The sequence below is a fragment of the Melanotaenia boesemani genome, chromosome 11, assembly GCF_017639745.1.
Source record: "Melanotaenia boesemani isolate fMelBoe1 chromosome 11, fMelBoe1.pri, whole genome shotgun sequence".
Classification (NCBI taxonomy): Eukaryota; Metazoa; Chordata; class Actinopteri; order Atheriniformes; family Melanotaeniidae; genus Melanotaenia; species Melanotaenia boesemani.
This window is the reverse complement of record NC_055692.1, coordinates 29,951,787-29,979,784: the sequence shown is the minus strand read 5'-3', so window position 1 is coordinate 29,979,784 and position 27,998 is coordinate 29,951,787. Positions and strand designations below refer to the sequence as shown.

The 27,998-nt window shown below is 38.2% G+C and overlaps 2 protein-coding genes and 1 pseudogene across 3 annotated transcripts; 2 read left to right on the top strand and 1 right to left on the bottom strand.

Annotated features, from left to right (window-relative positions):
• On the top strand, positions 1-9,750 carry vamp8 (vesicle-associated membrane protein 8 (endobrevin)). The gene is made up of 3 exons (XM_042000148.1): positions 1-180; positions 6,131-6,298; positions 8,113-9,750. Exons 1-3 carry the CDS (start codon positions 166-168, stop codon positions 8,296-8,298), a joined length of 369 nt encoding a protein of 122 aa, XP_041856082.1. The 5' UTR covers positions 1-165; the 3' UTR covers positions 8,299-9,750.
• Positions 9,751-11,993: 2,243 nt separating this feature from the next.
• On the bottom strand, positions 11,994-13,275 carry LOC121649031 (annotated as a pseudogene).
• Positions 13,276-21,112: 7,837 nt separating this feature from the next.
• vamp5 (vesicle-associated membrane protein 5) lies at positions 21,113-26,553 on the top strand. Of its 2 annotated transcripts, XM_042000260.1 has the most exons (4): positions 21,113-21,258; positions 21,338-21,392; positions 23,556-23,699; positions 25,575-26,553. In XM_042000260.1, the coding sequence occupies exons 2-4, from the start codon at positions 21,390-21,392 to the stop codon at positions 25,716-25,718; spliced, it is 291 nt and encodes a 96-aa protein (XP_041856194.1). In that variant the 5' UTR covers positions 21,113-21,258; positions 21,338-21,389; the 3' UTR covers positions 25,719-26,553. The 2 variants fall into 2 exon arrangements, with proteins under 2 accessions (XP_041856194.1, XP_041856193.1); XM_042000259.1 differs by having other exon boundaries at positions 21,144-21,392.
• The last annotated feature ends 1,445 nt before the right edge of the window (positions 26,554-27,998 follow it).

The following is a 27,998-nucleotide window of genomic DNA, read 5'->3' as shown; positions in this document are numbered from 1 at the left end:
AAAAACAAAAACCAGGAAGTTGAGGCGAGGAAGAGACGTAGCAGCTTTGAAGGAGCATCAAACGTCCAAGTTTTAAAACTGTTTTTTAAGGTTTTAAATAGTAGGGTAAACTACAAATAAACCCGAGTTTTCCGTGTGCTGTCGGAGGACGTTATTTCCAACAAGATGGACACTGATCCGGTAGGTAATTTTAATGGCTGAAGCTGGTATTGTTGTTTTGAGAAGCTGCTCTTCGCGAAAACTATTGTAGAGCGTCAGACATGCAACAGGTGTATTTTAAGGTTAAATAAATTTCATGTGAAGTCAACGAAAATGTTGTTGCTGGTATGAAATTTACGTAAGTCACCACATTAACTTTTTATTATTGAGAAAGAAATTACCTTTGTAGTCTAACAAACAAAATGGCCTAATAATTGCCCCTATCTCTGAGCTCAAACTGTAGATGACAGGAAAAGACCAAAAAAAAATTTCATGAGGTATTTTTCTTTTTTCACACAGACGCCAAGAAGCTAACTGGAGATAAAGGCTTGACTTTGCTGTACATATCGGTTTGTGAAACATAAAATACCCGTTTTTAACTTTTTAAACTGTTATATCCGCTTCGTGGTTTTAGCAACTGAAGCCCAACTTCACCGAAACATGTACCTGTTTAACTCACGTTTCCAACCTGTTGCGGGAAATTAAATAGGAAGGTATCCTAAGCGTCATTAAATGTATGAGTACAGGTGGAGCTCACAACTATTTAAGTATTTATATTTCCTGAGCTCCACTTTAGCTCACTTCATTTAGCATCGTGTTACTGTTAGCATGTTTGAAACAACATGAGTAAGAATGAAAGAGAAGTAAATTATGTTTAAATGAATGTTTGATATTCCTCGTTTATTGTTTTGAATTTATATAACTTCTACATATTCTTTGTATAAGTAGTGGTCATTGTCATCTCTTAAATTATCAGTATAGGTTGAAAATTTAACTTCCTTGGTTCCCAACTTAAAAAAAAAAAAGTAATTTTATGAGGCAGATTTATTTATTTATCTTTTCATAACTTGTTTGATTACATGTGTGAGAACTGAGATTTTATTTCTATTCTCATCTGCTACAGTATAACTGTACTGATACTTATTGGAAAACACATTTCAGTAAGAAATATGTAACACACACACCTTTCTTTTAGTTTTTTTCTTTGTTTTTGAGCTCTTGTAAGAGATCTTAAAGCCTTTGCGTGCTGCTCAAATCCTGGCACGTAACTGGAATATTAGGAAAGTTTGACATTTGAATAGATAACATGAGAGGTTTGGATTTCATGTGGTTAACGTGCATAAATTAAATCAGCCAAATTTCATTTGAAGCAGCAAACTTTGTTACAGAAAAGATTTGATTTGTTTTTTTGTTTGTTTTTTGTTCATCATTCTCAGTCTTTGTCAGTTGAACAGTTAAAGGACTTCACATCTGTCAGGCTTTTACGAGTGTCAAGTTTTCCTCTTAAGTTGTCAGTGTATGGCTTTCATGTCGTGGCCAGGACACGATTCCATCTGTCTGTGTTTATGAATATTGATACTTGATAGCTATCAGCCATTCTGTGGGCCCCACTGAACTCTGGTACTATGAGATGAGAAAAAGAGTAAGTTTAAATATAATCATATTGGATCATGACTGTATGTATGAAAATAGGTAGGTGAACAGGAAAAAGTGTGAATTTGTCAGTGGTGAGAACAGACATCTGTGCATCAAATCTAATGGAAACAACAAACTGGAAAAAAATTCTTATAGTAAGAATTTTTGCAGGTAACCTGCAGGTAAATCTGCTTCGTATCCAAGAAACTGTTTTGTTTACAGGCTGTTGCAGGCTCATGGGACATGGACATCCCTGTGTTCATACTCACATTGCATGTAACATCTCTGCTTTAGAGTCACGCCTACAATTATGTGAGATGCCAGGTTATTTCTGCTCTAATGCAGACAAACACTGTAGCAGGCGTTCCCAGACACGTCAAGAAAAGTTGTTTGACAGTCAGCAGGCTGTGTTGTCACATGTAAGAACTGCAAGAATTCTCAAAGCCATCACCATATATATATATATATCTGTATATATACACACACAATACTGATGATTATTAAATACAATAAATTTGTCACATATAGGATAACTTTTTGAATTTACAGCTTCAGCTACAAAACAAGTTTGAAAATAGTTTTGAGTCTGAGCTCATTAGATTCCAGAGAGTTTAGGTGTCCTGACAGCAAAACTACTGTCTTCTCTTGTTAAAAAGCTGATACATTTGAGTGTAAAGATCTACTGGGTTAGCTTTACATGAATTTACAGCCTTTTTTTCTTTTAGGTTTTACACATTGGTTGCGCGTCATTGGTGCAAAAGAGAAGACTTTGTCAGTTGTCTGCTGTTCCTCTTTGGTAATTAACACATAGCAAACAGAGCAGCTTAGTGCTGCATCAATATGTGCTTACACTTCACAAGCCAACATCACAGATTTACCGGAGTTAAAACGGCATCATTAGTTAGAGCAGTGGTTCCCAAACTAGGGTCCTATGAGGTGGGGTAGGGGGTCCATGGATTTTTAGCATTTGCATGAATGGGGTCCTCAAGGAAAAAAGGTTGGGAATCACTGGGTTAGAAGGAAGTGTTCCTAGTGTCTCATAGACATATAGGCTGTGTATAATCTATATGATGACCTCAATTTCCGCTTTAGAGTTGCATTAGCGATAACCCAACCTTGACACTCAATTATTTGTTTGTGGTTTCACACATGACACCAATGCATAATGAAGACATATCAGTCCCAGCTTGAAAGTCATATGTGAAACGGCCCGTTGTTCTAAGGGTCCATTCACACCAAGCTTTTTATTTCGAATCCTATCCTGGTGTAACTGCATCTTTAAATCACATTTTTATCTTAGCTGAAGTAACTTCTGTTACCCTGTGTTTGACTGTCAAAAGAAGTACATAACTACCGTGATGTTGCCCATTGGTATATGGACCGCCATTTTAATCCTTGCCGTAAATAGCATTATTTAACCTCTTTACAGTTTAGTATGACAGCAGTTAGCAATGACTCCCTATTACTCTTTTAACTATTTGCTTAGCTCCTCTGTTCTGTGTTGTGGTACTTGGCCTAGCTTTGTGTGCATGTTATTGCATAATGTTTTCTTAGCCATGTATTTGTTGATGCTAAGGTTTCAGATTTTCCACTACTGAATAACCTATGTTCTATGTCTGAAAAGCCTCATATAGAGAAAGGGATAAGACTAAAGTCAATCTTTCTCTGACTCCCAAAAAAGAAAGATCATATATTGAACCCTTAAATGTTGTGTTTTTATTCTGGTTCTAGTTAGGTTGAAACAAGGCAGGTAGCTGCTTTATGTTCTTGGCTGAGTTGTTGACTGACTTCTTCATCTGATAAAGATGACTGCCAAAGTTAAGTTATGATGAGACAAAGACTTGTAGCTGAACTTCTGCACCTTTAGGATGTATGGCTGCTCGTATCTGGAAAGAAAATGTAGCTCAAAACATAACATGTAGGAAGTGTGGATTCTTTGTAACCTGAAGTGCAATCGAACTGTTGGAGTTAATGTATTTAAAGATGCATCCCAATTAATCTATGTCTCATTAAAATAATTAGCCAGCTCAATCTAAATTATTTTTTTATAGCTTATTAAAGAAAAAAAAAAGAAAACCAGACATTCATTGTCAGTACAAAAGTTGCCTCTTTTCAATAGTAGTGTCTAAATGACCCAACTCAGAGTTTTAATAACATTTGAATCAGCATATTACAATGTAATGGCTTCTCTTATTGCTGCGAGTCCTCTACCTGGTGCAGGTTTAGTTCTTTGTGTAAAATGATGTTCCTCTATGAAATCCTCCTCTCATACTGCAACTTTAATGACTTATAACATCAAGAGTTTTCTATTTATAACCAGAAAAGCTTTTAGATTATTAGCTAATTAAGTTCTGTCAGACCTGATGATTCAATCCATCTCATAGAGTTGAAGTGAAAAGATGTCAGCATCGCATTTATTCTTAGCTGATTAGTGGGACTAGATGTGCTTATTAACTCACGATGAAACCAGCTAACATGGTTCTCATATTACCAGTGTATTGAATTTTTGCATGCTAGATTTTATCTGCAGTAGCTCACGGTTTCCAGTAAGTTCATTGAATTGACCCAGATGTCAAGTTTCGAATGTTCTTTTGGTTTGAGCATTTAGCTCTATTTCTGCTGGCAGAATGTAATGTAACAACATGCAAACAAAAAATGATAATATAACACAGTTTAGTTTAAAAAATTTTTTAATTGAATATATTGTCGCTCCATCATTGCAGTGCCGTCCCAATATAGCTGCTTATTAGAAACAAGAAATTTCCACATGTCACAGCACTGGTGGAAAGCCCCGTTAACAGAAGTCTGTAAAGTGTCAAAACATCAGCTTCAAAACAAACAGGAAGCTAAACAAGGTCGAGAAAATAATTAAATGAAAAATAATGTATTAATCCTCTAAGGGAAATTCAGTATATCTAAAAAGCAATCATATCCGTATAATTTTTCCTTCCTGTTGCACAGTGATAAACACTTGTGCCTCAACAGTTCACAAGAAATTGGAAGTGGTTTGAGGGTTGATGGCCTGGAAATACAATGTGGCTGGTAGATTGGCCTTTTAACTATGAAGTCCAACTACTGTGTACTCCCCCTTGCGGTGACCTCCAGTATTGAGCGTTTTTGCCATGCCGTGCCTCCGTCGTTTGCAGCAAGTATATACACAAACTTAGTGGAACATCGACTTGTACACTTGCGTTTACGGCAAGTATATCCCACCCCAGACTGGGCAAAAATGGCCTGCATCGCAGAGTTCCAAGGCGAACGCAAATAAGAACATTAAGGCTCGTCTCAATTTTGCCAGAAAACATCTTGATGATCCCCAAGACTTTTGGGAAATTACTCTGTTGACTGACGAGACAAAAGTTAACTTTTTGGAAGGTGCGTGTCCCATTACTTTTGGTGTAAAAGTAACACTGCATTTCAGAAAAACGAATATCATACCCACAGTAAAATATGGTGGTGGTAGTGTGATGGTCTGGGGCTGTTTTGCTGCTTCAGGACCTGGAAGGCTTGCTGTGATAAATGGAACCATGAATTCTGCTGTCTACCAAACAATCCTGAAGGAAAATATCTGGCCATCTGTTCGTGAAATCAAGCTGAAGCGAACTTGGTTTCATCAGGACAAAGATCCAAAACACACCTGCAAGTCCACCTCTGAATAGCTGAAGAAAAACAAACTGAAGACATTGGCATGGCCTTGTCAAAGTCCTGACCTGAATCCTACTGAGATGCTGTCGCATAACCTTAAAAGTGTGGTTCATACTCGAAAATCCTCCACTGTGGTTGAATTACAACAAATCTGCAAAGATGAGTGGCTAAAATTCCTCAACAGCGCTGTAAAAGACTCATTGTTATCCTAAGCACTTGATTGCACTTGTTGCTGCTAAGGTTATTAGGTTTAGGGGCCAATCACTTCCTCACACAGGGCCATGTATGTTTGGATTTTTTTTTCTTCCTTAATAATAAAAACCTTTTAATTTAAAAACTACTTTTTGTGTTTACTTGTGTTGTCTTTGACAAATATTTAAATTTGTTTGATCTAAAACATTTAAGTGAGGCAAACTTGCAGAAAAATAAGAAATCAGGAAGGGTGCAAACACTTTTTTACACCACTGTAAGCTCCCTGATGAATGTGGGAAGCTTCATAAAATTAGCTTCAACTGTGACTTTTTCTTACCTTGAAATGAACACATTGTGAATGTGTGACAATCTGTCAGTGAGGAGGCTGTAATCTGGACTTAGAATGAATATTAATGATTCATCTTAGATAATCAAAAACTTTAGAAAGTTTAGGTTATTTTAAAAATAAAAGCAGCTAATACTTGGAACTTTACACGTGGTCCTGTTTTTGGTTTATTGTCAGTAGCTAGAAACTAATCAATTAACATGCAACTGCATATGCTAATGTAGTTGCTAAATGCTAATAAAGAACTGCAAGATAATGTATGGAAAAAGATTTCAGCTAATTCTGAATGTGCAATTTCTTTTTTTTTTTTTTTTTTTTTGTGCATTCTTCCAGGAAATGGGAGGAATATCGGAAGCACCAGAGCCCAAGGACAAGGTACAGTCTTTGAGAGATCAGGTAGATGGAGTGAAAAACATCATGACTGAGAATGTGGATCGGATCCTGGCTCGTGGAGAGCGGTTGGATGATCTCATGGGCAAGTCCGAGGATCTGCAAGCAGGGGTCAGTATAAACTTAGGAGTTTAAACTTGGACTTGACTTTGTGTATAAGTGGGTTATTTTGTAGACAATGTTCCCATATGTGTGAATAGATTGATAAGCTTTGATCTTGATAGTTTTCATCGGAACCAGTACAACAAGTTAGTACAGCACGTGTTGTGTCAGAACATGGGAGAATATAAACAAGGTGTGGCCTTTTTCTTCCTGTGGACGAAACTTTTAATTGAGTGTTTTTGTGAAGGCGTTGTTCCAGCTTCCCCTTGTTAGGAATGAGTTCATTAACCATGCAGCCTAATAGCAAGTCTGTAGCAAACAGAAAAATGGTCTGGCTGCTGTGTTGTGCTGAACAAATTTGCTTTGTCAAGGGGACTTTATGGTTGTAAGGCTCCTCTTAATCATCTAATTTTTTTATTTCTATATTTATTTAAATATATTGTTTTATCCTATTTATTTGGATTTATGGAATTTATGTAATCTTGCTGGACCTGACCGGGGGGCAGAAGAAAAAGGAGAGTAATGAAGACAAGTAAAAAGGAAAGTAGAAAAAAGGAAGAGGAGACAAAGATACAGTTGATGGAAGCAACAAACCTTCAATCCAACCTAACACCAGACAACCAACTGCTACACCTGTACAGAAACACAGAGAATTTCCTACGGCTTTTACAGATAAATGAAGCATACAATCATCAGGAGTTAGTAAAACATTAACCAAGCAGCGACAACAAGATATATCACGACAACCCTAAACAAAAGTATCAGCTTAGTGTATCAACCCACTGGACAACTCGGTGACTGTCAGCATGCAGAGTATGAGGAAAGAGGACTGATTAGAAATGAGTGTGTTCGTGCACATTTGACCACACCTCTACAGAGGCTGGAGGCAGACTAGGGCAGCCCAAAGACTCAGGTGATCAGTAGCAATCCCGGAGCATGAACCCAAGCCACCCCACCACGAAGACCACCCTGGACCCACCCCAAGGGCAGCAGAGGAAGGCCCTGCCAGAGCCCCCTGCAGTCACATGACACTGGCCCCGGCAGGCCAAGATCCGCAACCGCCGACCCCTACACACACCGGCCACCCGCACTCAGGGCTGCCGGAGCGAAGGTCCCAGAGCCCCAAAAGCCCAGAGGCAGCCCCCTGCCCCCCAAAGGCAAGGGGCCCGCACCATGCCCAGGAGGACCAGGCCCCCCCAGACAGCCACCCGGCACAGGCCAGCACACACCCCATGTTCTAGCTGCACACCCCGGGAACCAGGGCACCATCTACCACTTTAAATAGATTTTAGTGAACAACTGAGTCAAAATATTAGACATAGACATTAATATTGTAGACTCAAGCTCTAGTAATATCTGGAAAATACATTTAATTGCATTCCAATTTCAAACAGTAGAAAAAGAAATAGAAAAACCTGTTAGCGCTAATAGACGGGGTATGGGGCCGCAGAAGCGCTGCTCATTGAGAAAAGTAAACATGCTTTCACGTCAGTTTCCAAAAGTCTCCAATATCACCAGATAAAGTTGTGGGATTTGTTGCTAGTCACCTCTTTGAAAAAGAATCAATACATGGGTTTAAAATACTCTCTAAATAAAGCGCCAGAGTAATTAAATTAGCAACACTGATTTAGCCAATCTCAGAGGCGTCAATCTATTTAACTGGTGTAGTGGAAATCATGCACTGACAAACGGTCCACGTTGTTTGTCTCTTTTTCTAAACTGACATCTTTCAAATGTAGCCTAAATGTTACAAAACCCCACTCACCTCTGAGAGAGAGATGTTTCTTCACTCAACTTCCTCATGTCTTCATGTCCCTGCTCAGGCTCAACACTTCAAGCAGACGTCTCAGAAAGTGGCCCGCGCCTACTGGTGGAAGAACGTCAAGCTGATTGTGGTGATCGTGGTGATTGTCCTCGTCATTGTCCTCATCATTGTCCTGCTGGCCACCGGAGTCATTCCTGTCAGTAGCTCTCCGGGTCCCATAGTTAATCCCACTACCAAGCCGTAAAAAACAGAAGCACACACACCATGTACATAAAGACAAAATGAAATCAAAAATTACAGCCCAGTTGCACAGTATAAAGTAATATATAGACTCTAGCAAAAAAACTGTTGTCTAGTGAAATATTTAAAAGATTTTTTCTGGTTACTTTCACTTTGGTTTAAGGCACTTTAATGACACATCAGCATGTGAAGCCCTTTGAATCAGTTCCAGCATGGTCATTTTGAAACTGGGGATCATTTTAACAAAATCCTGACTTTATTGTATTTGTTCTGAAAAGGCAGAAACTTTTTGTCCATCAACCATCATCCTAAGAGGAAGTTACATGAATGTTTGTCAGTGGAAATAATCTGTTACCTTACATAGTCCCAACCATCTTTACCTGCTTGTAAAGTTTTAACCATTAGAAATAAAGCTACTTATTTTAGGAAAAGCCAAACCTTTGTTGTTTTTGTTTCGTTCAAAGTGCCTTCAGTTTCTTTACCTTTACTGTTTAGAAAGAAACACTGCTTTATCTGTGAGGTTGGTGTGTGTGGAGACAACTCTGTCATTTTTATGCACAATCATCTGTTACAGGAGATAAGTGAAATTAAAATGTACATGAGACTATTATTTGGGATGGGAGCCTCCTTTAAAAAGCCGTTATGTGGCTGTCAAAAGGAAAATGTATGGTTCCTACAGGACAAAAGTCAGAGAATTTCATCTGATCCATTATTTCCTTGCTGCCTCATGTAACAAACACACCACCAGCGTCAGGCTCTTAACACGTTTCTGGTGTAGAAGGATCAGGGTCTACCATCCTACCAGCTGGAGGACATCATAAACATTTGGGCATTTTTTTCAGACCTTTAAAGAAATGTGTCATCTTCCACCTCTTGCTGTTGATACGGTACCTAGCTAGCTTCCTAGAGTTCAAAATTCTTCCAGTTATGTCCTGTATATAGTCAAAGTATTCTCCATTTTTATATTTGCTTCAGCCATTAACAACTCTGAATAAAAGTGTTTGTTCTTTTGAAGAAATTAATGATTTATTTTGTTCTCTTAGATCTAAATAAGTTCATGTTAGTTCTCTTTAAAATAATCATAAAATGGTACACTTCATAATTTTTTGTCTAATTGTTAAAAACTAAACTCGGAATGAATTCTCCATTGTGCATCTTTATTTTTTTTTTATGTGCTTCTGGGATGCAGTAGTCTCAAACCTCTTATCCTGTTGCATGTGAATGATGTTGGTGTGATCATTGTTGCAAGACCTCAATCAGATTGGTGTTTGTACAGGCTGCAGTGGATCCTTTTTTCCCAGTAACACTTTTTCCACTCTTGTCAATGCAAAGCACCTCCTTACAGAACACCAGGATGCTGTACAGCCGCTGTATGATACAGCTGTTTCATGTCAAGGGGTTGATGGTATTTAATGGTTTTAATCGTCTGGTGAATGAAATAAATAGTATTTACATCAGCTGGGCTGTGCTTCTCATTATTGTTTTCTCAGGTTTCTCAAGATGGAGAAATATAGACATATTGAAATTCTGTTTACACAAAAATAAAATGGACTCAACACAAGTTTTTAACAAAGATCTATGCTTTGTACTAATACATCAATATCTCCAGTTTAAACTCCAGCACTGTCACAATTAAACAAAATGTCTTTGAAAAGTTTTAAGGTATTGTGCATAAGTCTTGAGCCAAATTCTCTTTATGTTGCATGGAAAATGGAAGCAGCACTTTACTGAGATAGAAACACAGTAAATGAGGCAGAAACAGAATTTGTCAGATGCTGGTGTTTTCATGAGGAAGTCTTTAGGAAGAGTTCTCCAGGCTTCGTGAGGGAAATTGTAAGGCTCTCAGGATGTTTTCTGTCCAGATGTTTTCTGTCCCACGCTGCTTCATTCATGCTAAAGTTTGGGCTCTGGGAACAGTTCATCCCTCCGTCAGTCCAGTTCTTTCTCCTTGTTTCCTTATGAATGGCTTTTTGATAGCCACCCTCCCATAGAGATCATATCTGATGAGGATTGAGTGAACAGTAGATGGATTAACTTTGCTGGATTTCTTTCCCTAGTTATGGACATCCCCTTCAGACCCTGTTCATCTCCTTGGGATAGTTTTGAAGCCCTGACACCTCTTTTTCTTCCGATGTTTTAAAGACAGGCCGCACACCTTGCTACTATATGCCAAATTTTCAGCTAGTAGCTCTTTGGGAACCACTCTGATTTTACACCAGTTAAACTGTTTTATCTTTGGTACTTTTAAAGGATGCAACTAAAGAAATGGGAACAAATAATTTGACTTTGTGACAGTCTGATAATAAAGTGTTTACTATTTATAATGGTTCTTTGCTAAATTGTTATGAGGTGAAATAACTGATTCAATCCTTAAAACCAATGCCCTTTTTACACTGAATGATTCATACGTTAGTGTAAGGTGGTTTAAAATTAAATTATTTTGTATCTGTCAACAACATTTAAAGATACTTTTAAAAATTGTGTTTAGTGTAGTTTTGTTTAGTAGAGCTCAGGATCAGGTATCAGCCTTTTCTATCTGGGAATACAGTAAATACATCATAATCAAAGAGCACAACATCCAAAACTTATAAATAACTTTCACAGACATAATTGATTTTATTTATTTATTCATTTCAAACAAAAGACAAAATGTGTAGAATAAAATATGAAATCTTTCAAATACCAGAAATGTGCAAATACAATAATACATAAAAAAAAACAAAGAATTATCACTCATATGTCTGAAAAGGAGTAGGAAGAAGCAAAGTCTTCTCAGGTCCTACCACTTATTGCTCTACTCAATCATTTTATTTCATCTTTAACCCAGAAGTCATTTACTGAATTGCTCACTCGTCCACATTCTCCCTCACTCCCTCTATCACTCACTCATCAGTCCAGTGTTTAATAGGAGGAAGCAGATGTTCATGTCCCAAAGAGATTCAGTAATATTTCTATAAAATGATTACTGAAAGGTTCACAAAAAAAAAAAAAAAAAAAAAATATTTTATTTAGATTTAAAGTCTAGATTTTACAGGAACAATGTTCATGCAGGAGAAATGTGAAATCTCTTGGTAGAATCATTGTGTTTTCTGGTCATAATGTTTTGGATCAATTTAAGAATTTGCAGGATTGCTTGAACTGCCACCTGACATTAAAGTACACCAACCTTGATTTGACAGATATATGGACTTTGTTCTCAGCATTGTAAAGGGATACTTATCAGTTGATAAGTACTTATCTTTTACAAGGATGAATCCAGATCAAGATCTACTCAGAAGTTTCCTCAAAGTTTTGTTTTCCCATTATTTTCCCCTTAGTTACTTAATGGTGTTCAGTGATTCAATCGAAAATTATACCCTTTTGTTGTTGTTGTGATTATTTTTGTTATTATTATTATTAATATAATAATAATAGTCTTTTTTTTTATAAATAAATAAATAAAACTTATTTGGCTGAGACAGCATAAAATGCAATGTCAAAACTACCAACCAATGACAACAAGTTTCATCTAACATCCAACTAATCAGATTAACCTGTTTTCGCCTAGCAAATAGTTCAAAGCCTGGATTTACCAGCACGGTATCATTCCTTAGATCCTTTGGTCCCTCTTGGTCTATGAAGTCCCCATTTCAACAGTGGAAGGCTTCAAGATGAGGGTCAGCAGGTTTCTCTGCAGGAGGCCAGACTTGTCCTCCACCGCTAGCCAGGTCTCCAGCTCTTGGCTGATTGCTTGTGTGGAGGCTGCATCTTTCCCAGGCTCTTCACCGGTTCCTGGGTGAGTGATGGTATCTTGGTGGTGCTGAGTGAGAAGCAGAACTTACCTGTCAGCTTCCCTTTCTTCAGCACAAGAAACCTTGATTTACCTGGTTTGAGCCACATATGAGCCCAGGAGATCAACTCCTCAAGTCCACTTAGGATCCACCTGCAGCCCGGAACAGATGTGGTTGTCACTGTCCGGTTGTCCATGAAGGCTTGAATGGGTGGCTGTTGGACTCCAGACTTGGTGAGGGGCCCCCTGCACTGGACTTCTGCAGACTTCACCAGCATGTTCATGGTGGGTTCAAAGAGGATGACCAAGATCATACATCCAGTGATAATCCCTTTTTCCACTTTGTGCCAGTCAGAAGTTGTTGATCCGGAAGAGACTCTCAGGCTGAAGTTGGCATAGTAGTCCAGGATAAGGTCTCTGAACTTCTTTGGGATGTGATGTCGATTCAGTGCCTCTTCGACCAGCTTTTGGGGCATGAATCCATAGGTGTTGGCAATGTCCAGCCACAGCACATCCAGGTCACTTTTGTTCACCCTGGCTTCCCTGATAAGCTGAGTGACCACGCCTGTGTGCTCCAAACAGCCAGAGACCTTCGGAATACCTCCTTTCTGGACCAGGGTATCGATTTGTAGGAGTTTTCCAGGAGGTAGTCTGTCAGTCCCCTGGCGACAAAGAAGATCTTCCCTTCAACACTCAGCAGTGAGATGGCTCGGAACTGATTAATGTTCTGAGACCTTTCCTCCTTTGGGATCCACCCACCCTCTGCCTGTCTCCACTGGTCTGCTACCTTGCCATTCCTCCAGATCACCTTCAGGATCTTCCAGAGCCTATGGAGTAGCCTGGGGCAGTTCTTATGTACCTTGTAAGGTACTCTACTAGGCCCAGGAGCGGAGCTTCCTCTTGCCCTCTTGACTACCTCCTGGATCTCTCTCCAACCAGGCTCCTTCCCATCCCAGCAATGAGGGACCTACTGGGGCCCAGTTCTTGCTCTCTACATTTGTCGCTGTAGGTCTCTCTGAAATGCTGATCAACCTCAGCTTTGGAGCAGGTGAGTTGACCACTGCACTTCTGAGGCAGTCCACTTCCTGGACCTCTCCTTCCTCTTCCTGTGCTACTTAGCCCTCCTCAGGATCATCAGCCTCTTGCAGATTATGGTGCCTAGCTCTGCCAGAGGTCCCCCTCCTCTTCACTCCCCACCTTGAACTGATGCATCAAGCTCTTCAGCTCCTATCAGAGCTGATGGATTTTACTACCTCCCACCGCTGGCACCAGCGGCCGCCACCAGGCTCCTTCCTCCCCTTCCCCTCATTCACATGCTTGCCACCTCCATTACCTGCAGTTGATTCTGATGCTGCTGAAGCCCAGAATCATTCATGACTAGTGGGTCGATCTATCAGATTTGTGTACCAATAGGTATCAGACCTTTTATAATTAGTACCATTAGTAGTCTAAAAAAAAAAGAAAAAGAAAAGGCCCAGCCTAAAATCACCTTCAGCCCACAGGGCAGGTGACTGGTATGCCCGATGGCCAGTCCGGCACTTCCCTTAACAAACACAATTATATATATATAACATATATGCAGATGCAATCAAATTCTAAATTAAATATTTATAAGTAAGTAAAACTTTATATAGTCACTCTCAATATATAAAATGTGCTTCACAAGAGCCAACAATGTAAAAACAAATTAAATGAATAAAAATCTGATTTAAAAAGATGTGTTTTTAACTGACTTTTAAAAGCTACCACAGAGTCCACCGATCTCAGGTCCAAAAGGAAGAAAGTTCCAGAGTCGGGGCCACTGAACAGAAAGCTCTGTCTCCTTTAGTTTTTAACTTTGAATGGAGCACCATCAGCAGGCTCTAGGCACAGGACCTTAGATACGGCTTCAAAGGTCCACTGATATGGGCTGGTGTCTGTCTGTGAAGAGATCTCCAGGTCAGTAAAAGAATCTTGAATTGCACTCTGAAATAAAGAGGAAGCCAGTGCAGTTACATCAAGATTGGAGTCATATGTGAAAGCAGCTTGTAACTGTTCTAAAGAGGTTTTGCTAAGACAGGTGTATAGTCTATGCAATCACCCATATGTGATGAAATAAAAGCATGAATAATGATTTCCAGTTCAAGACGTGACACAATGGAGCTTGGCTTGGCAATATTTCTCAGATGATAAAAACAGGAACGAACTAGAGACGTCCAACGTAAAACATATAGTGCACAAAAAGAACTACAGTATGTTTACACTTGCAAAGACCAGAAGTGTTGAGTTGTTTTAAAGATGGAAAAATGTACAAAAACAACCAAAACAAATGAGAAGAAACGTCTGTAAATGACTGTAATTATGTTGTATGCAAATGTGTCAATGAAATATAAACTTGGCTCTGATTCTTAGATTAAATATTTATGAGGAATGTTTTTCAGTTTTGTGTAGAAGTTTAAAATAACCTTGTAGATAAAAGACAAATAAATATTTATATATATAAAAAAAAAAGCTTTACTGTACATCATGTCCAACATTTTCTATGATAAGGTTTAGCATGTGTTTTTCTTGTTGGGGAGCAAAACCTAAAAGTCAGTTTGTAAAAATAAATGAATATTTAAATAAACTAATCGATTAAGAACAAAGGAAAAACTTGACAATCATTTACAACCAAACTTTTAGAATCTGGTGTTTTGCTAAAAATTGCAGTACAAGATTTTTGTAATTCAGCTGCTTAAATATTACCAGGAAATCATGTTAATAAAATGTGCCATCTTTAAACTAAATTTGATGCTGCATTTATAAGTTTTTTTCTTTGCTTGGCAGTATTGCTAAAATCTGAATAGTTTTCACAAAAAAAAAGCCAAATTTAGAGCTCCAGCAGCTGATTTATTTTCCACTTACTATACCTAGTTAATTAATAGCATTGGTGTGGGTATTTTACTAATAATTTTAAATCTTAAATTGTAAAACCTGGTGAGCAATGTACAGCTGATTTTTATTATTTTGCTATTTGCCAACTTGCCACAGGATGGAGGCAGGGAGTCGGACTGATATGAGACTTGAGGAGGTCGATCAGAGGAGATTCCCAAACGCTCTCCCATGCTTCAGATTTACTGTTGGTGAGACGGTAAAAACACATTTCTCATACTTTATTCAGTTTCTGGTCTTTCTGGTTACATTAATGCAGATACAGTGATGTAATACAAATAAAAAAAAGAATAATCTACATCTTATGGGGTATTTTAAATAGCACAACCATTCAACTATGAAATTATGATTTTAAACTTTGAAACAGATAGAATAGAATAGAAAATACTTTATTAATCCTTTTGGAGAGTCCTATGTGCTGCATAGTAGTTTTAATACTGAGGAATGCAGAAAGAGAGGAAAAAGGTGGGTATGCTGCAAATCAGAGGCAGCTGGTGAGGCTGGTCGCCAGAATGCAAAAGTTTCCTCATGAACTTAAATGGCACGAAAATGTCTCTTACATATGGTTGGCTTTTTGTCTCTTTGCCAAATGTTTTTAAAGTGATGCAAAAATTCAGAAAGGCAAGAGATGGATCTTAAAATAAATTGTAATGGTTTTATCTTTCTAAATGATTTTTGAGGAAACATATGAAACGTTTCAAACTGCGCTAAAGCTAAAAAAAGCAAGCAGCCAAGCAGACCAGAACAGGTTGGAACATGTACACCTCTCCTGTTGGCTCAACAACGCTGAAGCTCTGCATTGTGCTGTTGTGTCCACAATCGTTGACTACATTTATGAGGATTTATCCGCATGACAAAAGCCCTGATGGGAACAACAGCCTCTGAATTGAACACAAAGCCCATTTGTTGCTGATGGGAAACCAGCACAGTCAGGCTGTTGTAGTCATGCGGATGTGCATGCTGAATGTAACTTTTGTATATGAGCAGCTTTTCCCAGAAGAAGCATTTTGTGGGTCCGGTCTGTGTCCCCAGTTTTACTGACCTAACAGAGTCTTACAGAGCATTTAGATCAGATCTACAGTATATGATTGCTCATTCTGATAGTGAGGCTATAAGTACGCTCACTGTTCACTCTATTACGTCCACCCATTTAACATCAGGCTGGACCTCCTTTTTCCTTCAGAACTGCCTTAATTCTTGGTGTCATAGATTCAGCAAGGTTTTGGAAACATTCCTCATAGATTTTGCTCTATATTGACATGACAGCATTAAACAGTTTCTGCATATCCATGATGAGAATCTCGTTCCACCACATGCCAAAGGTGCTCGATGTGACATGGTACATTATCCTGCTGGAAGGAGCCATCAGATGATGGAACACTGTGGTCATAAAGGGATGGACATGGTCAGAAGCAATACTCAGGTAGGCTGTGGTGGTTAAACCAGGCCATGGTGGGACTAAGAGGCACAAAGTGGGCCAAGAAAATTAGCTGTTGACTCTTTATCTTCCCCAACCAGTCTGCCCACTTTCCTCTGACCTTTACAAGATATTTTCAACCAAACAATTGCTGCTCACTGGATATTTTCTCCTTTTTGGACCATTGTCTATAAACCTCTCACCAGAAATATGGTTGTGTGTGAAAATCTCATCAGATCAGAAGTTTCTGAAACTCAGAGCAGCAACCATGCCACGTTCAATGTCACTTTCTTCCTCATTCTGATGCTCAGTTTGAACTTCAGTAAGTCATCTTCATTGTGTCTACATGACTAAATGGATTAAGTTGCTGCCATATGATTGGCTGATTAGATATGTGCGTTAACAAGTAGTTGAACGGATGTATTAATGTGGTGGTTATGAGTTTAATTTAATTCTTAATTCTTTTCATTGCTGATATATTGGTTTAATTATTTATTCATTTATTTGAAACTATCAAATCTATTTTAATATTACAACACATTTTTAATTCTACACTGTAAAAACCCAAACAACAGCTTAATCATTTTAACATTTCTTTCTAAGTTATGTGAACAAACTAACTCAAAATGCTTAGTTTACAAATCAGCTGTCCAATGAAATTAAATTCTTTAGTTGACACAACTTTAGAAACTGATTTGTGCCTCCATAAATGCAAATAAGGGCACTTTGCTGGTTAACTGGATGTTGAAGTCTTGTGAATATTTTCATCTAACCATGACAATACTATGAATACATGTTAGTAGCTAATACCAAATAAAAGTACATACATGCTACAGAAGTGAATAACAGTTTATGTGTGTATTAGTTTGCATTGTTTACATGTGCGTGTATTGTCTTCACATAATATGAATATATTGGCATTCAGGTTATAGGACATTCCTGTTCAGTATGTATAATGTTGCCATGGAAATGTTTAATTGTTCTGGACAAATAAGATTAATTTTGAAGCGGTATTTCCTGGTTGTTTTCCAGTGTATGTGTAGGTTCTCTCCTGGTGCTCCAGCTTTCTCCCAAAGACCAAAAAGGTTATTTGTTTATTCAAATTCACCTTAGGAGGGAGTGTTAGTGGATTTTTTGTCTCCTTGTGACGGACCTGCGATGGACTAGTGACCTGTCCAGGGTGTACCCATCTTCAGGCCTGGTAGCTGCTGGGATAGACTTCAACTTAACAACATGAGTTGTTTCAGCTCAAAGACATGAGTAGACCTAAATATATATCCCAAGTTTGTTCAGTTTCAATTTACCCGTCCAACTTAGGTTCACACAACCTAGTTGAGTTCAGTTAGTTATATGTGAACAGCCTAAGTGAGTTGGGCTTTACTTTTTAAGTTCACTTTTTTTTAACAGTGTCAGAGCTTAAATAAAGACAACTTTTGTTCCTTGGTTTTTGAAGATGTTTCACTTCTCATCCAAAGAGCTTATTTAGTTCTGACTAGTTAGTGGGGAGTCCTTAAAATAAGAGAGACCAAACAACTACTTCATACACAGCTGCAGGTTGAGATTCAGCAGCCCATCTGCATCTAAGGATAAAGGACAGTAAGGTCCACATTTTGGATGGAGAAGTCAGTTTGTGAGAGAGGTATCCAGGAGGTTGTTTATGTTAGAGGGAAAAACATCTCAGAACAGAGGAAGGTGGTCTCAGGTATGACCTTATTAACACCAACAATGTAACCTCTGACAGGTTCGCAACCATTCAGACTGTTTAACGCCAAAACTCCCAGTCGACTTGTTAGTACTGAAGAAGTGATGTTTTTTTTATTTAAACTGTCAGGATTACCATGAACTCAGAGACAGAATCTGCACCAACGCATGTCATATTATAATACCAAATATTAAAATATAGTAATAATATGGCTGTTGTAGCAACAGAACCAGAGACTCAGACTCAGAAGTGGAAGTTGCTGAACTGCACTGATGGAGAAGCTCTGATCAAATCGTTTCTTTGTATTGGACTTCTGTTTGGAAAAAACAATGATTTTAAAAATATTTTACACTGGTGATTTGAATGCTGTGTTGTTCAAGGAATTTCTTCAGGTACTTTAACATCTGTTATTATAAATCACCATGCCAACAGCATGTGGAAGCAGCTGGTTGAGCTTCCAAAAGCTCAAGTAATGCCTGGAATAAAACTATAAATCCAGGGAAGTTTTGGAGGCATAGCCTGAGGTGTGTTGGAAAAGGGATGCATCTAAAAGTTGCAGGATAGCAGCTCCAGTGGACTGGATTTTGGCACCCCTGCTCTAAAGTGTCCTCATTTTAAACCGCTGCTTTCAACATAACACTTTTTCTTTTATCACAGCTGTAGCCTGAACTAGAAACTGCCACATGTGACAGTAAATAGAAACAGTTACAGGCCCCAGGCTGCAACATTTTACTCTATTTCGTTTCGATAAAATGTTTTAGTCATTTTCACTAAGCTTTAGTTGGTGATGAAACACAAAACTGGTTTTACTTTTCTTTACCCTTTCAAACAATGAGCTATCAATATTTCCCAACATGTCAAAGTTTATGGTAATCTCCACAACTGAAGAACTGGTTTTCAGTCCTAAGTCTTTAACAAAGATATCTGACAAGAACAAACAGATAATTCCCTTTCAAACATGTCACTGCCATGGGGAAAACCCAGGACATGTGACAACTGCATCTTCTTCCTCTAACACAACAAACCGCTTGAGCTCTCTATTTACTTTAATTTCCATAGTGGCATCTCATCTTTCGTTCTCACAGCTTTTGCTTTTCATTGTCACAGGGTTTCTAGAAAATATATTTTTCAATTACTGTCAAAATTACAAGTTTTTAACTTATTTACATGCTGTTATTACAGTATTTTTCAATGTTTTCACTCAGCCAACAAAGTGAAGCTCAGGGGATTTTGATCCTTTTACTAAATTCTCATGAGAAAAGAAAGGTGCTCTATTGATAGTTTGGGAGGAAGCACGTAATTTACCTAATTTCCCTTTAACTAAAAATTCTTTCACTTCCCAACTTTGGGGACATTTTCAAGCTTTTGATCCAACATTTGTCCACATACTCCTTTTGCCCACTATGAAGCAGTGAGTCAGCTGGGTGACTTTTGCATATAAAGCATTTACAGTAGAAGAATTGAAAACTGTCTGGAGGAATTTTAATTGCTCATAGGAATGACACAACTGAGATACAATCGAGTTGTGTTGTCTGCTCCTTATCAAAAGCATTGCTCACATAAGCGTACACACACACTCATAAAGAAGTATTCATAATTCAACAGAAAAAATAAACCACGTGAGCAAAATTTGTCATAGCATAGACTTACATATATACAGCTATATCACATTTATGTCCTGGAACAGACTTTACTGCAGGACAACAGAACCATTGTTTCCTTCTCTCAGAAAAAAAAGCTAACATTAAAATTCATATGATAGCATTCCACTGCAGGACACATGAAAGTAACATGAAGAGCAGTAAGGTCAATGCTGTCTAGCACAGACTCACTGGAGGTCCCAGTGGGGATATTATATGAATGTTTCACATATTTCATAAAGGGTGGACTAACAGTCACCTTTTAAAAACTTTGCATGTCCCATACGTGGGCAACACCCTTAAGTGACCGAACAGCACATTGTGTTGTGCAGCAAGTCTGTAAAGGACCCTTAATGACAAATTTCACAAGCAAAGAGAAGAGTGAGACATTGCTAGACGCCGGCCTTACTGACAAGCAGCAAGGGAGCATATCCTTGGGTTTATCGTACATCTTCTGTGCAGTTCCTCTGAGTTTACCAGCTGCATGAAGTAGATAAAGCAATGACTCAATGTAGCACTGCTGCATTCAGCTGCTTCGGGTGACTCCAGTACCAACTCAGGGGAAAAATAGAAAGTGTACAGAGAGAACGTGTTTCGACCACATCATACAATAATGAACTACAGATGCTCATACATGACATAACAGAGAGTGAAGATCATTATGTCATAGTCTGTTCTCAGTCCATCTATAAATCAACATTTACACCAATTTACTCTCTTTTTCTCCCCCTCCCCTCTTTTGGGAGGATTTGATTAAATTGGAAGACAATCTTAAGGCTTTTTGTTTCATACTCGGACAAATACAGCTTTGTAGATCAGGTAGTAGTACAAGGAGAAGTCTGTGATGTTGAACTCCTTGAACACAGTGGGCTTTTTTATATAGCTTAAAAAATGCAGCATTTGAAAGGACACTTGGGACAAAATATTTAGATGTTCACTTTTTGTTAAGCATTTTTGTTCATTTGTGACCTAGATATAAATCATAGTTTGGGGTTTCCCCCCAAAGCTTTAAGTTTGCTGCAAATATCCACATTTCTCACTCAAAAAATGTAATCTAGTGTTCGGCAAACCTGAATTCATTCAGAAAATAACTTAAATAAGTAAACATGCAAATTTACATATATGGGGGTTGATTTCTACATACGTCAGTCCTTATCTTGCTGCATTTTATGTTGTATGTAATGTTTGTGTTGCATGAAAAATCCCAGCATAGAGTCGCTATTGAACTCGTGTAGTGGAGGTGAAAAGACGAATTTTCCCGTTAAACTCTAAAAGAATAAGTCAAATACTGCTGCACACAGTCAACACAGACAGTGGCAAAATGTAGAGACGAATCATTACTTGAAGACACGTGATCAATTCCCGTATAAACCAACTTTCCGGTAATACCGTGAATGCCCCATAGCGAGTTGTCCCGCAGTCTGAGAGAAGCGAAAGTAGCTTGATAACAAAGTAAAGACTGTAAAGAAATCGAACAAAGAAACAAGAAAACTACGGGGCGTTGCTCACTTTATTACGTGACAAGCGTAAGTCTTTAAACCGCAGAACGAGTACGTTTTGTTTCCTGTTGTTATAAAGTTGTCTTCAGTCGACCTTTAAATGCAGGGGATCCAGTGACAGCGTAGGACTCAAGCAGAGCGCGCAGAGAGCCACAGACATGGTAAGTCAATACTGGCTCCTCCCGGAGCTAAAATACTTTGCTACATAAAGATAACACTTTGAGCTCAAATAAGACATGAGAATGGGAGAAAGGTTTGCTTTTTAAAAGTGCATAGTGACCTTTTCTAATCTGTAAGCAAAGTCCAACAGGTTTTTGTGCGGAGGAGTTACTGTAGCTGCTGTCAACTAAACCGTTAAAAAGCATTTTTATTCACGCATTCAGCCAGAGTGAGACAGAATTTAATTTAATGCAAGCTTAAGCTACCTAAGTAAAGTGAATGACTAATAATGTAAACATTGTTTCATTTAGAAACAGTGGGGTTATTATTCCGTTATTATAAAACATGCTCTCTTATGTTAGGTCTTCCTTACAACGCATAGTATAACTACTGTGTATCAACACCCAAATACTTTCAGCTGTGGCTTTTTATTTCATATTTGAACACAGTTATTATGGTTTGGACTAATGTGGATTAAACAATCAGTTTGAATGGAAATGGTTTGGATTATTTTATGTCCTTTGAGATGACTTTGTCGTGAATTGGCGCCAATCAAATAAAGCTGTTCTGAGATTGAATAGATTGTCCAACTAGACTGCCGTAATACAATGTAGGTGTTGAGTTTGGGGCAATAACAGGTACATTCATATAGACATGAGGGAGGGAATGAGCGAGGTGAGGAAGGAAGCAAGAAGGGAAGCTGCAATGGGCAGCAGTTCCTGTGTAAGACACCACTGCTTGAATTTTAAACACTGACTATTGTTTGGCTACTTTTTGGCATGCCCACAATGCGATAAGCAGGCTCCCAGGGCATGTATGAATCACATGTAAGACACATCCCCAAGCCAGCTGAGAAACCGTCCTAAGATTATAATAGTTATGAACCAAAATGAGCTGAAATGAGATGCTGAGCATGTAAATGTTTTGTTCCTTTGGTTTCCTGTTCCTGTCACCTTCTGAGATGCTGGTTTCCTCCCCGCAGCTCAGAGGGCAAATGTGAAGGAGAAAGCTGTCAGCATACAAATTATCCTGAGGTCAAACTACCGTTGAAACATCCTGCTCCAGTGTTCTTGTTTTACTCGATTACTTAACCGCTTGATCCATTCTTCATCATCTGGGTCGACTTGTTCTGCTTCATTTTATTCATTCCATGTCTAAGATCTTTTTTCAGTTTCTTTCTCAATGAGATTTCACCAGTGTTATGGAAAGTTAACAGTCACACATAAAACATCTAGTTCTGCTACATGTTTTAAAAATATATAAAACAACAGCTGAATGTTACCTTATTTAACCTGCATGAAGTGAAGGTCACAGCAGGAGGATTTGATCTGCAAGTCTCTGTGTTTATAAACCAACAAGTCTGATCTGAATCATGCAGATCAACTTCTTTTTTTCCTGTCCTCAGAAATCTCAATCTAACTCCTGTTATAGTTTGATAAGAAAGCAAACATGACGCGAAGCAGAAGTAGTTACAGACATTTTCTTACCTAAACTTCAAGCACTAAAGAAAGCTTACACCCTTTTCTCATAAGGAGACACAATTTCCTGTTAAACTGGTAACAACCTGCAGCGTGTTTTGATCAAAATACCACAGTGGTAGATTATACCTGTGCCATGTCTTTGCACTTGTATGAAATGATGAGCTTAACAAGTGATTTTTAAAAAATAATTAGTCTCCTTTATGATAGACTTCTTGGTAAGAAATCACAAAAAAGCCATTTTAATATATCTTGTTATAAAATTGCAGTTAGATTAAATTTAAGTCCAAAGTGACTCGTGACACCTGTACTCAGAGTTAATAGGACAGTGATTAAATGATAAACTACAACCTGATACGTGAGTCATTTCCAGCCTGGGTTGTCTAATGTTTTTTTTTTTTAAGTTTTTAAGCAAAGTTAGCTTAAAATTGGTCATATTTTCCATGCACCCACATAGAAAGCTTTCATTGCAGCTGTGACAGGTCATACCAACCTGTTTACCCCAAAACAAGACAAGTATGTGTGTCAGCTCACACTGGCTGTTTCCATTTGATAATATATATTTTGACACATATAAAGTTCAAACACTTTATATGTGTCAGTTCTTCCACAAATGGCCTAAAATGACAGGAAAACTTCACAAGTAGCTTCTTCTTATACCATGTTGTTTGTGCTGATTGGTTAAAGGAGAATGGGAAGAGCCACCTGGAGCAGGTGCAGGATGAGGTGGAGGAGGTGAAGGTCATTATGCTGGACAACCTGAACAAATCTGAAGAAAGAACCGGCAAACTGAGTGAACTGGATGATCGGGCTGATGAGCTGCTTCAAAGGGTAAGCAAGTAATCTAAAGATGTGCAAGTGGAAAACACCTTCACCACTTCACTCAACTTTAAATAAGTTTTTTTTATAGTGGTCTATAAGGTGTGTATTACAGGAGCAAGTGGTTCAGAGATGCGTAGGGGTTAAAATTAAGTAAGGTGTGATATTGATGTCTATAAATACTCATTAGGTGGAGCTGGAGAGGAAAACAAATGTACAATTTACATCCTGATTGTGCTTTATGGTGCTATTTTTAGAAAGGTATTTCCTATTGTTTCCTAAGATGAATGAACCAAGCTGGTCTCTCTGGGTACAAGAGAGTAAGTCCAGGACATGCCACGAGGCCAATGTCCGTCCGGGGTCGACAAGCAGGTCACATCTTTCCCACATTGCCCCGCTGGCTTGTGTTACTTGACACTGTCAGATGTAGCTCCCAGAGAGCTAAAAAAGCAAGAAGTTTAAGCTTAAACACTTGGATCCAGTTTCAGAAGAGGACACAAAGCACCCAGGAAGCAGTTGGGGGTTAAGGGCATGGCTCAGTAATTAATTTTACTTTGTTGTCAGTCTTCTTCTGTTTACAGTTAAAACTACTATAGGCTGCTACAAGTAAAGTGATATAAGCAATAATATTAAAGATGTAAATGTAAAATGTAAAAGAAAAATATGTAAGAAGATGAGCATACAAAGAAGTTTTCAAAGTATCTGTAACAATTACCAACATCTAGAGGTCAAGTTAAAGTATTTAGTTTTCTGCTTTCACCTGATCTGCGTTTGCTCTTTAAGGTCGCTGTCATTCCCTGTATTTGCAGTATGTAATAAGAACAGTCCTCCATTTTTTAAACTCCATATCCAGCTATGCATAGACTCCTGTATTTGACAGATTTGACTTGCAACAGCTGTACCCTGCAGATGGCGGCCTACCGCCTGCTGCTGCCCATGTTACTTACAGGAAAAAGTGGCACTGGCACTAACTCCTCTTTAGGCGTTGCTTTTGCTGAATGTCGTTATACAGTCACACACCCCACTCCTTGGTGCATTGTTGTGGTTTTGATGTTGGCAACGTCCCTGTTTGGTTTAGTTTTCCAGCTTTTTTTTAACAGCTGCAAGCAGATGTTTACAAGAGAAAGCTCAGATAACTCCTCTCTTTGATACCTTCTGGCAACACTGACCAGGAGGCCTGAAATACGACTCCACACATGAACGTTTGCTAATTTCAAACAAGTTTGGGAATAACATTTAGTTAATAATATGCACAAGTTATGTTAACGTATTAACATGCGATGGACTGGCAGCCTGCCTCTCGCCTAATAATAGCTGGGATAGGCTCTAGCTTCCCCGCGACCCTGAATTGGACTAAGCAGAATAGAAAATGGATGGATTGGTATGTTAATGTTAGTATTCAGCTGTGTTTATTTCCAGTGAACCTCTTTGAGCACTGAAGTGCAGCATGATGGCTGCTGTCCTTGTTTGTTTGTTCTAAATTCATGTGGTGTGAGTATGTTTGCTTCTTGAACATAAATGTCGGTCATTAGCTTGTTTTGTCCCTCTGAATGCTGCTCAGCTGTGTACACAGAGCAGCAGAGCAGTGTGGGAACATTGTGTCTTACTTGTTGACCTGCTCAAGTAATCATTAATAATAGATGTTGAATGCTGAAGTAGGAAAAAAAATCCTTATGTTGGAAACATGATCCTTATGAAGTTCCGCTTAGGAAGAACTTCTGATTTATAATGCTGTGGACAGGTATTTTGATTGATATGAGAAATGTTTGTTCTGTACTGGACATATGTTGTTTTTTTTACATGCCAAGAAACCCAGTGTTGCTGCTGTTTTCACATAGGTGTTGCACATAAGTTAAAAACTGATTGTGTGTGTGTGTTTTTCCCCAGAGTAAAGCCTTTGAAAAGACTTCCAACCAAGTGAAGCAGAAGAAACGAGGGGAGAACAAAAGGATGAAATTGGTGTTCATTGGCATTGGAGTGGTGGCAGGACTCGTCATACTGGGACTTATAATCTTTGCCATTGTTGGATAACATGAACACAGTCGCTCTGTAAGGTCCAGGAAAATTACCAAGGTCCTGGATAAAGGTCCAGGAAAGAGGAGCTATACCTGGTGGACTCCAGCATCTTCTCTGAGCTGCTCAGTTGGTTATTTTTCTGTGTTTTAGATATTTATGGGAGTCAGTCGCACTCCTCACTAGTTTAAGTCTTAAGTTGATGATGGTACCGTTGATTACTCGGCTGCTTCTTCTCCTTTTTATTCTTTTATTTTCTTGCCTCTGCACAGCCAACATTGAAAGGACACAGCAGCTGGATTGAAAGTCCTAAAAGTGAATGGACATTCAGAAAATGTCTTCCTTGTTGAAATCCATTATCACGATTTGTTAAAATACTGAAGTTCTCTGGTACCACCCACCTCTTAAAGCAAGACCATGAATTACAAATGTTTTGAAGCAGACATCACTGCGCTCCTCCTGTTGCTGAAATCATTTCAGCAATGATTCAGTGGATGACAGCAACACAGAACAGAACAGCTGCCTAATGTGTAAATATGTCCAAGCTTCAGACAGCTTCAAACCACCACCACCCACAAACAAAAAAATTAAGAGGGTTTGTGATTTTCAATTTCACGTATAAAAAAATGTGTTTAATTTTTCATTTGAGTGACTTATTTTACTTTTAATTGTTTTAACTTTTTAATATGGATATGTTAATAAGAATCAGTATAAAATCTGTCAGACTGTTCAGAAACTTGGGTTGGGTTTGATACAAATCAGACAAAATGTTATTTTATATAAATATGTAAGTGACAGAACAATTTATTAGCTATGAAACATTGTAAATTGCCAAATAAAAAGTTTTGATCAAAGGTTTCGATGTAGAGTTGTTCCCTTTTGATTTCAGCAGTTCTTCGATGATGGAAAATCCCTGGATAAACAGGGACCCCTGGTGGCCAATATTGTACTTCAGATGCATGAAAATGACTTGTGCAGAAGGCAAAAAGCCTTGCATGTCATGTTGCATCTTCTAGCTACAGTCATTTTTAACCTGTTAATATAATAGTGTTTGTCATTAACTACAATAAGAATTGCAAATCTCTGCTGTCAAAAAAAAAATTACCATTACAATGATCTTTTCACACAATATAAACCACAGAAAGATACTGAATTCCATGCATGCAAACATGCAGAATATTGTACATGGGCATTTAACAAAAGGGAAGAAAATGACAATACTGAGTCACACAGATTTCAGCCCATCTGTACTACATTGTTCTTTCATTTAGTCAGTGCTGTAGAACCAGTCAACAGAGATGTGCAGTTAAAGGGATTTAGTTTGTTTACACAACTGAATTTATGTTCAGTTGTACCTTTGATTATGTGGTTAGACGTTCACTCTTCCAGAAAATAAAAAAAATTTGAATACTAACAACTTTATTGATCCCAAAGGAAACACTTAAAACAAAAAGACTATTGCACACGTTAAGAACAGATTTATACAGATAAATTATGGTTATGAACCGGTATATACCGATAAATATTGCAGTTCTTATTTACAGTCAGTTGTTTTAAAGTTTTTTAGTTTCCCTGCTGCTGAAGGGGGAGGTGTTATAAAGTCTGACAGCCTCAAAGAAAGACATGTGACATTCAGTGGAGCTCCTCGTGGTCTCTGTCTACATGGATTTAGCTCTGACAAGACATCAGTGTGGCATGCAGGGGGTGAGGGACATTGTCCATGATACTGAGGAGCTTCCTGAGCATCCTCCTCTCAGACACCTCCGCCACAGACTCCAGTTCAACTCCTAGGACAGATCCAGCTTCCCTGATGAGTTATATAATAGACATCAATGTGAAGTAAGTCATGGAAATGTTTTCATTTGCAACATAAACTGCATTACATTTTTCAGAAAAGCAGTTTTATCGGACGATGGAAGGCTAAAGATCAAGATCTTTCATGAAATAAAAGCATGATGCACATCATGCCTCAGAAAATAGTAAAACTTCATACTGAATGTTGTTCTGTTGTTTCTTATGAATAAAGTTTTGTTTATGGTATTTGTAGATCTTTGCTTTCTGTTTTAATTTACATTTTACACAGTAACCAAAGTTTTCGGAAACATATGTTATGTTAATAATCACATAAACTGAAATAACTTTTTATATATTTTAATTCAAATAATTTAATATAAACAGCCGTCAAATTTTGTATTTGCCTATCATTTATCATTTTAAAATATCTAAACTTTTTAAACATTTATTGTGGTATAATTTCCATAAGAAATAATTTGATATATTTAATCCTAAAAAATGTAA

Coding starts and splice junctions, on each gene's coding strand:
- vamp8 (XM_042000148.1), top strand. Junction 6,299..8,112: donor CCGAGGATCTGCAAGCAGGG/GTCAGTATAAAC, acceptor GTCCCTGCTCAG/GCTCAACACTTCAAGCAGAC.
- vamp5 (XM_042000260.1), top strand. Junction 23,700..25,574: donor CTGATGAGCTGCTTCAAAGG/GTAAGCAAGTAA, acceptor GTTTTTCCCCAG/AGTAAAGCCTTTGAAAAGAC.